The sequence below is a fragment of the Staurois parvus genome, unplaced genomic scaffold (genome assembly GCF_062004578.1).
Source record: "Staurois parvus isolate SC_StPar_1 unplaced genomic scaffold, SC_StPar_1.0 ptg001398l, whole genome shotgun sequence".
NCBI lineage: Eukaryota > Metazoa > Chordata > Amphibia > Anura > Ranidae > Staurois > Staurois parvus.
The window spans coordinates 485,063-495,000 of NW_028319194.1; the positions used below are offsets into that span (position 1 = coordinate 485,063).

At 44.1% G+C, this 9,938-nt stretch overlaps 1 protein-coding gene across 2 annotated transcripts in view; it reads left to right on the forward strand.

Annotated features, from left to right (window-relative positions):
• The window catches only part of LOC149436216 (cyclin-dependent kinase 1-A-like), a 36,303-nt gene that overhangs the window by 8,991 nt on the left and 17,374 nt on the right, over positions 1 to 9,938 (forward strand). For both annotated transcript variants that reach the window (XM_089661863.1, XM_089661864.1), the window contains exons 2-4: positions 1,964 to 2,122; positions 3,127 to 3,188; positions 3,285 to 3,455. In XM_089661863.1, coding sequence (XP_089517989.1) covers positions 2,044 to 2,122; positions 3,127 to 3,188; positions 3,285 to 3,455 — 312 coding nt within the window. In that variant the 5' untranslated portion in view covers positions 1,964 to 2,043. The remainder of the gene's footprint in view (positions 1 to 1,963; positions 2,123 to 3,126; positions 3,189 to 3,284; positions 3,456 to 9,938) is intronic.

Genomic DNA, 9,938 nt, shown 5'->3' on the forward strand with positions numbered 1-9,938 from the left:
TCATGAGGGGAGAAATGCCAATAACCGGCATTTCCTTATTTACATGTGATCAGCTGTGATTGGACACAGCTGATCACATGACCGAGCTGACGTCTTCGACTCTTTCCACTGATCGGTGATCCACTGTGTCCGAGGGACACAGCGCACCACTGATCGCCACGCTGCGCGCCCCTGGAGCCATGCATGTGTGGTTAGTTAGTGGGAGGACGTCCTATGACATCCTCCCAGATCGAGAGAACCGCCTTGTGCCCGTCATTTGCTTATATGGCAGGTGGAAAGCTGAGCAGGTTTTTCACTTCCTCACAAGTCTATGGGAATGCAAAACCTGCTTAACCCCCCTGGCGGTATTCCCGAGTGTAGCTCGGGGTAGAGTTTCAGTACCAAAAGCGGTAACCCCGAGCTACACTCGGGCTTACCATGCAGCGTTGCCCAGGGCTTCCCTGCAGCGCTTACCTTGTTCTTCGCTCCCACGTTGCGTCCCCTGCAGCGTCCCCGGCCATCTCCTCTGGCCTATGCCAGCTTCCGTGTTCCGGTCCCTGTGATGTCGGGACGTATGGGCGCTGGAACTGGCAGCAAATTAAAAAAGTCATTTTTTAAAAATTTTAAAAAACTGTTATTACATAGTAAAACAGTAAAACTGTTTCAAAGCATTTCACATACATTTTGTCCCGAGTGCTTTGTCCGGCGCCCTGCCTGCGTTTTTACTGTTCTTTCTGCCTGGAAACTGAGAAACGTCCATGGCGTCCAAAAAACGTCCCTTTAGGTCAAAGCGGTTTTAGACCGGCTAGAGAACAGCGATAGTAAATCAGAACCACTTGCAGAATTGAGTGATAATGATTCGTGGGGGAAATTCATCATCAGACACTGAAAACGATTCTGCGACTTTGCTCAGTGATGTGCGAACTTGGCGCTCTATTTCACATTTCAGTGTTTTTGGTTTGATTATATTATTGAATTTTATTATATTTTTTATGATTATTAAATTATAATTTATGATTTTGTGTTTCAAGTTTTATCATGCCCGGGATGTTTACTAGACTCTTGTTCTGACAGATTTCAGTGAGTTATTCCTAAATTACAGGCCTACAATAAAAAAACGACCTTTCCATGCAAAAAAATGTACCGCTTTCAGCACCAAAAATCTGAAATATTCATACCGCTAGGGAGGTTAAAGAAGTATGGGGTTTTTAAAACAAACCCATGCTCACCTCTATGCTGCAGCAGTCCCACACCAGCTCCAAGAACGAAGGGATCACATGACCACTGATTGCCCAGTTCTCTGTCCGCCTGGAGTGGTGAAAAATTACTGTCACTGCTCTCAGATCTGCTCCTCAAGTGCTTACTGAAGCACAAGGCTGGGGGGGGGGGGGGGGGGCAATAGTCAGTTATCACTGACAACGGGTCACAGAATGCAAGCAAGTGCACTCGTGATGGGACATATGGCCAAAAAATCTCTATGCAGACTCTTGAGGGATAGGTTACACTATATGCAGCATGACTGCATATCCAAGAAGAAAGTGTTTCCCTGAGCCTAGTGCTTTCATTAATACAGCAGGCTGCGTGTTTTTTTTTTTTTTTTTTTCCTGTTTTCATTGGAAAGTAAATGCGACCCTGTAAAAATTAAAATGCTGTTTGCACTGCAATTGCAGTATGAATACTGTAATAAAAGTCAGTGTGCATGGATTCTCAAACTGATGCCGTCAACACAAGCCCAAAGTCTATAGACACAGGCTGTAACAGTCGCTTCCCTGTCAACTGCCTTACCTTGCACACTTGTCAACCTTCAGTATGCCGTGTTTCAATCTACAGGATATGGTGTTTGAATCCTGAGATGCTGAACTTTGGCTGCTCCTCAAGTAAACATGTAGTTGCCATTGTATATTATTTAGTGTTGTAAACGTTAGCACAGTATCTGTATTGTTTTAAAATGTTTCATAAATGACCGTACCATTCTCTTTTCTAGGTACTTATGGGGTCGTATATAAATAGGGCAACGCACAGCAACTGGTCAGATTGTTGCAATGAAGAAAATTTGATTGGAAAATGAAGAGAAAGGAGTTCCAAGCACAGCTATTAGAGAAATCTCTCTTCTTAAGGAACTTCAACACCCCAATATTGTATGGTAAGGGGCTGCTTCCAATTACAGCTGAAATTGTATCACAATAAGGTCAGGCATATGAAAATGATATAAGGCTACATGCATACGTGCAGAGAAAAATGCTGCTTTTAAAAGGTGTTGGTGTGTGTGTGGGTGATTTTTTTTTTTTTTTTTTTTCCCCCCCGTCTTCTAAATTTAGATCCGTATTAGTCAATGTGTCCATGCACATTGTAGCATTTTTATATTCATATTTTAGAGCAGTGTTTAGGGGTATGAGATGGCTACAGCAAATGAACACAGGCTTCTTTTACTGACCAGAACATGCAACAAGTGAACTTTCTTTTTGTCAGGAAGTAATGATGCTAACTAAAATTGTCATGGCAGCCAGACTACTGTCATTTTAAGAAAAAAAAAAATTGTTTTGGTTATGCTACCCTAAAATGATGGTAAACTTCAGATTTTTTTTTAGCACTTTCAACGGCTGATCAATCACTTGCTGAGCCTGCAGCTTATTTACCTTTTATTCCTTTCCTATGCTTGTTTAATCTGGTGCCATGATTGCTGCCCCCAGTTTCAGGGTGGTCCTTTTTTTTTTCTTTTTGAGCTACGTCTCCCTGCACGATGGGCATCAATAGAGCTCCCCTTCCTCGACCTGGTATACATTTTATTTAGGGGTTAGGTGCTTGACTCTAGCCAAAATATATTGTAGTATGTACAAGCTGGGTGGAGGAACCATGACGTGTTGTGGGGGAGCCTAGGAAAATACATGCAGCAGCCAGAGGTCAGGAACACGAAGCAGCTTTTAACAGGGAAATAAACTTTTGTTTTTGTATAGTATAGTGCTTTCCTGAGTTGAATATTGTACTATACAAGGGGTTGTAGATGGCATTACTGGTGTGCATCCATTTATAGGTGAACTAAGGCCTAAGGTGTGGGGTTTTTTTTTGTTTTTTTTTCCCCCCCTTAGCCTTCTAGATGTTCCAATGCAGGATTCAAGACTATATCTTATATGTGAGTTTCTTTCCAAGGATTTAAAAAGTATTTGGACTCCCTCCCTAGTGGTCAGTACTTGGACACTATGCTTGTTAAGGTATGTCTCTGTTTATAATTATTGCAAAATATATTCTGTGCTATGTCAGGAATATGCCTTTTGTTATGTTGTGTGTTTTGTTTTTTTCTTCTACAGAGTTACTTGTATCAGATTCTGCAGGGCATTATATTTTGTCATGCCAGGAGAGTTTTGCATCGGGACCTAAAGCCTCAGAATCTTTTAACAGACAGCAAAGGTGTCATAAAACTAGCTGACTTTGGGCTGGCCCAAGCATTTGGATTCCCGGTCAGAGTTTACACACATGAGGTATGTTGAACATAACATGAATACAAATTTTTGCAATGCTTGATGTTTAAATTATTGGGTCTCAAAATAAAACTTTAAGACCTGCTAGCCCAGTTTCACCTTTTTTGTAGTAAGTTTCAACAGTCTGTTTGCAACGCTAACTTCCTCTCCAGCAGTCTCCACTACCAGTCCTGGCCGCCATTTTTCTGATTTGTATGACACTCGGGGGTTTATTTACTAAAGCTTGAGAGTTAAAAATCAAGCTCACTTCTGCATAGAAACCAATTGGATTCAAGGTTTTATTGCCGAAGCTTAATTGAACATGCTGAAGTTAGAAGCTGATTGGTTTCTATGCAGAAGTGAGCCTAATTTTGCACTCTTGCGTTAGTAAATAAACCTCTCAGCATCCAACCCACTTGAGCCATTGCTGATGTGCAAATGACCCCTTGTGGTTGCATCCTCACACTGGCCAGCATTCAAGGTGCTCCCAGACAGTGCAGCACTTGCCCATCCTTACATGAATCTGTCCAGTCTTAAGACTGCAGAAAAATGAATGCTGCACTGTAACTGGTAATAACATTGAGAGAAGTATAGCCAAAGCTTTTTTGGCTTTTACTTCTCTACTGGGTCACAGGAGTGTACTTTTATTTCTGCACTCCTGTGACCCAGATTCAACCATCATTGTTGGTCTGGGTCTAGAAGGATCTGAACTTTGTTGAGATCCACCCAGATGCCTGATGGACATTTAGGCTCAGCCTCTCAGAATGCTGCTAAGAGCCTGAGCCAGCTGCTCTCACCCCTTCCACAGCCTGTCACTTCAGTGAGCGCTGGAGGGGTACAGCAGTCGGTGACTGATGGTTGCAATTCTGGTCATAGAGGGCCGAGAGATCAGAACTCATGTGATCTCTCATATCTCAGTCTTTGAGGCGGCAGGGGACAGCCACAGCATCAATGATGCAGTCATATAGGCGAGTATGTTTATTTTTATTTCTCAGGCTTCTTTTAAATGTGTCCAGTTTGTACCTCAGTTTGACAGGGGGGGGGGTCTCTACACAGCTGAGCTGGACTGAAAAACGTTCAGTTCAGGCAATTATTAAGTGTTTGTTTTTTTGTTTTTTTTTATACTTATGAGTTGCATGGTGATGAGAGAGCAGAGTGAGATGAGCTCATTTGTGCTGCTTCTTTCACTATCTAGTCAGACTGTAGGTCAAGGATGACCTGGACTCAGAAATGGGATAAACGATGCTGGCCGTCAGTCTGAGGACTTCTACGGAAATGATTGGAGATAGAATGCAGTAAGGTGAAAAACCACCTGCCTTAACAACCACCTTAATCAGGAGGGAGTTACAATAGTCAAGGCGAGATATAACAAGGGAGTGAATAAGTTGCTTAGTGGTTTTCCAGGTTAGGAACGGGCGTATCTTGGAGATGTTGCGGAGGTGCAGTCTACAAGATTTGGACAGTGAATGGATTTGGGGCTGAAAGGACAGATGGGAGTCCAGGATTACACCTAGTACCCTGGCATGGGGGGAGGGACTGATGATTGTGTTATTGATCTTGGAGAAATCAGGGGAGGGGGCACGGGCTGGGGGGAATACTAAGAGTTCAGTTTTGGAAACATTGAGTTTGAGGAAGTGGAGTGACATCCATGCTGATATGTCACTTAGTAATGCGAGAGGAGACTGAAGGGGTGAGGTGAGGGGTAGAAAGATAGATTTGTGTGTCATCAGCATAGAGATGGTACTTAAAGCTGTGGGAGTTTATCAAGTGACCAAGGGAGGAGGTGTAGATGGAGAAGAGAAGGGGTCCAAGGACAGAACCTTGAGGGACCCCTATGGAAAGAGGGAGTGAAGAGGAGGAGGCAGCGTTATAGGTAACACTGAAGGAGCGCTGCAATAGGTAGAAGGAGAACCAGGAGAGAGCAGAGTCTGAGGCCAAGAGAGGAGTTTTTGAGGAGGAGGGGATGGTCAACCGTGTCAAAAGCCGCAGAGAGGTCAAGAAGTAGGAGTACGGAGTAGTGGCCATTGGTTTTAGCTGTTAGTAGATCATTAGTGAGTTTTAGTAGGGCAGTTTCAGTGGAGTGTAGACTGCAAAAGCCAGACTGTAAAGGGTCAAGAAGGTTGTGGTCGGTGAGGTGGGAGCTCAGGCGATTGTTGACTAAGCGTTCTAAGAGTTTAGAGGTAAATGGCAGCAGGGAGATGGATCTTAATTTGTTCAGGTTGGTGGGGTCCAGGGAGGGCTTTTTAAGTATGGGCTTGATGTGTGCATGCTTTAGAGGGGAGAGAAGGGCACCAGCAGAGAGGGAAAGATTGAAGATGTGAGGGAGCATAGGATGGAAGAATAGGGTGACCGTAGTTATGGGGGGGGGACAGGATCCAGGGGGCAGGTAGTGAGATGGGCTTCTGAGAACCTTTAGTGACCTCTTCGGTAGTAGCAAGGTCAAAAGAGGAAAGGTGTTGAGGGAGGTTTAGTATAAGGTATGCTAAGTAGGATGGATGTCTGTGCAGTGGCGATGCCCCTACGGATTGCATCAATCTTCTTGAAATGATTTGCAATCTCAAGCAGTGAGTGAGGTACTGGGTGGAGGTGGAGAAAGTAGAGAGTTAAAAGTAGAGAAGAGACGATGAGGACTGGATGAGAAGGAATTAATAAGAGTGACAAAGCAGGCTTGTTTGGCAGCATGAAGTTAGGACTTGTATGGTAAGAAAGCAGATTTATATCAGGTGAATGCTTGCTGGGATTTGGTTCTACGCCACAATCGCTCCAGCGCACAACTATGTCGTTTAATATTTCTGGTGTGGTCAGTCTGCCAAGGTTGTAACAGTCGGGGCCTGATGCTTCGTGTTAGAGGAGCAAGTGAGTCTAATGTGGATGAAAGCGAACTGTTATAGACAGCAGTGGCCAGGGCAGGACGGGAGAGATTCTGTCAGTTGCAGAGTGGAAAGGAGCAGGGTTCAGGTTGTGAAGGTTTCTGCGGGTAATTGTTTGCTGCTTGGAGGGATAGGTGTTTGAAGATTAGACTGTGCAGATGATGAGATTGTGATCAGAGAGAGAAAAGGGGGTGTTTGTGAGGTTGTAGGGAGTGCAAAGATGGGAGAAAGCAAGGTCTAATGTATTCCCATCAGAGTGAGTGGAGGACTGTATACAGTGTGCTAATGCAAAAGATGAGGTTAGGTTGAAGAGTTGGGATGTAGCCGGGTTGCTGACATTAATAGGGATGTTACTATCTTCGAGAATGATAGTGGGTAGTTCAGAGGAGAGAAAGTAGGGTAGTCAGGCAGAGAAATAATCAAAGCGGGACACTGGTCCAGGAGGCCGATAGATCACTGCAATCCTCAGAGAAATGGGAGATAACAGCCAAATGCAGTGAGTCTCAAAAGAAGAGAAGGATAGAGAGGGAGGGTTAGGGAGGACTTGAAAGGTGCTCAGTGGGGATAGAAGCAAACCAACCCCACCACCTTTCCGACCACTGGGTCTGGGTGAGTGGGTCCAGATGAGGTCTCCATAGGAAAGTGCTGCGGGGGAAGCAGAATCTGCTGGTTGGAGCCAGATTTCTGTAATTGCTAGTAGGTTAAGGGAGCGGGAGACAAAAAGGTCATGGACAGAGGTGAGCTTATTACAGACAGAGCGCACATGAAAAAGAGAGGGTGGTTTTTGGGACTCTTCTGTGAGATACTGTAGGTATGCTTCATTATGTCACAGTACATGTTGGCATTCATGGTTCCCTCAATGACCAGTATCTACCCGGTGCTGGTAGCACTCATGCAGCCCCAGACCACCACCATGCTTGACTGTAGGCAAGACAAACGTGTGTGTTTTTTGTGGGGTTTTTTTTTGTTTTTTTCCCAAATTCTTTTATTAAACTTTTTTTATCCTCACAAAAGCACATCAAAATAACATTTACATCCAAAATACAACCATGCCCCAGAGATTTTGCTTTCCCACCCCCCCCCCCCCCCCATCCAAAACCCCCTAATTTACCCTGGTTAAATATCTATAATTCATTTCAACCATGTTCATATTAATCGACCCTATGTGTTTAATTTAAACATTTTACTTTTCTGAAGACGCACTTGTCTTTGTACGCCACACACACTTGACACCATCTGAACCAAATAAGTTTATCTTGCCCTCATCAGACCACAGGACATGGTTCCTGTTTGCGGCTTTCTTGTGCATCATCTTCAGAAGAGGCTTCCTTCTGGGACGACAGCCACGCAGACCAATTTGATGCAGTGTGCGGCGTATGGTCTGAGCACTGACAGGTTGACCCCCACCCTTTAACCTCTGCAGCAATGCTGGCAGGACTTGTACGTCTATTTCCCAAAGACAACCTCTGGATATGAGCACGTGCACTCGGCTTCTTTGGTCGACCATGGCAGGGTCTGTTCTGAGTGGAACCTGTCCTGTTAAACCGCTGTATGGTCTTAGCCACCGTGCTGCATCTCATTTTCATGGTCTAGGCCATCTTTATGTAGAGCAACAATTTTTTTTTTTTCAGATCCTCAAGAGTTCTTTTCCATGAGGTGCCATGTTGAATTTAAAGTGACCAGTATGAGAGAGTGAGAGCACCAAATTTAACACACCTGCTTCCCATTCACACCTGAGACCTTGTAACACTAACAAGTCACATGACACTGGGGAGGGAAAGTGGCTAATTGGGCCCAATTGGGTGTACTCACTTTTGTTGCCAGCGGTTTAGACATTAATGGCTGTGTGAGTTATTTTGAGGGGACAACAAATTTACACTGTTATACAAGCTGTACACTCACTACTTTACATTGTACATTGTGGAGGGAAGTAAACATAAACTAAAATAATATGGTTGCATAAGTGTGCACACCCTTAAACTAATACTTTGTTGAAGCACCTTTTCATTTGATTCCAGCACTGTCTTTTTGGGTATGAGTCTATCAGCATGGGACATCTTGACTTGGCAAGATTTGCCCACTCTTCCTTGCAAAAAACACTCAAAATCTTTCAAATTGCTGTGAGGGCATCTCCTGTGCACAGCCCTCTTCAGATCACCCCACAGATTTTCCATCTGATTCAGGTCTGGGCTCTAGCTGGGCCATTCCAAAGCTTGAATCTTCTGGTGAAATCATTCCTTTGATTTGGATGTATGCTGTAGGTCGTTGTCATGCTGAAAGATAAAGTTCCTATTCATATTCAGTTTTCTAGCAGATGCCTGAAGTTTTTGTGCCAATATTGACTGGTATTTGGAACTTTTCATAATTCCCTCTACCTTGACTAAGGCCCCAGTTGCAGCTGAAGAAAAACAGCCCCAAAGCATGATACTGCCACCACTATGCTTCACTGTGGGTATGGTATTCATTTGGTTTTGTTTAGTGTGTGTGTGTGTGTGTGTGTGTGTGTAACATATTGGAATTATGGTCTGATGAAACCAAGGTTGAAATTTTTAGCCATAACACATTTTCCCACATGCTTTCGGGAGACTTCAGATGTGTTTTTTACAAAATTTTTAGCCGGGCTTGGATGTTTTTCTTAAGAACGAGCTTTCATCTTGCCACTCAACCCCATAGCCCAGACGTATGAAAAATACGTGAGATTGATGTCACATGTACCACACGGCCAGTACTTGCCAGATATTCCTGCAGCTCCTTTAATGTTGCAGTAGGCCTTGTAGCAGCCTCCCAGAACAGTTTTCTTGTCTTCATCAATTTTGGAGGGACATCCAGTGTAACAGTAATCGGACCCCAGACTGCACTTGGGTATTTTCTGTTATACTGCAGCTTCCCTGTCCGAATACAAATCCCCGGACATCACCCGCTGATCATGCAGGAAATAAGACAGCACCAGACGCTTCTTAAGACAGGAAGTCAACTCCTTTATTCTTACACACACACGCTATATACACAGGGCGGGGAAACACAACCAGGGACAGGAAACACATCATCAGCCCGCCCCAACAGTGGGAAGGGTTCAGGAAACACACACACACACAACAATGGGATGCAGCACATGGCAGAGAACAATGGACAGCCACATGGCAGAGAACAAAGCACAACACACCAATACACATTCCCATTCACACCCTGTACCCCTTAACAGGCACAGGGTGTGTTAAACATAAGAATTTGGGAAGATGATACAGGGGTCCCCCCACTCCCAAAAGTCACTCACGTCACATCCAGTTTTTGGTAATGTCACTGTTGCGCCATATCTTCTCCGCTTGATGACTGTCTTCACTGTGTTCCATGGTATATCTAATGCCTTTGAAATTATTTTGTACCCTTCTCCTGACTGATATCTTTTAACAATCCGATCCCTCTGATGCTTTGGAAGCTCTCTGTGGACCATGACAATTGAGTTGTACAGTTTTATAGGTCACATTAAAGGTGGGAAAAAGTTCTGACATGATTTCTTTGTCTCCATCTTTTTTTTGTAAATCACAGAAACCTGACATTTTAACAGGGTTGTTGTGTCCCTTTGTGATAACATTTTGCCCAGTTCCAGTTTCCCCCCCTTTGTAAAGCTGTTATG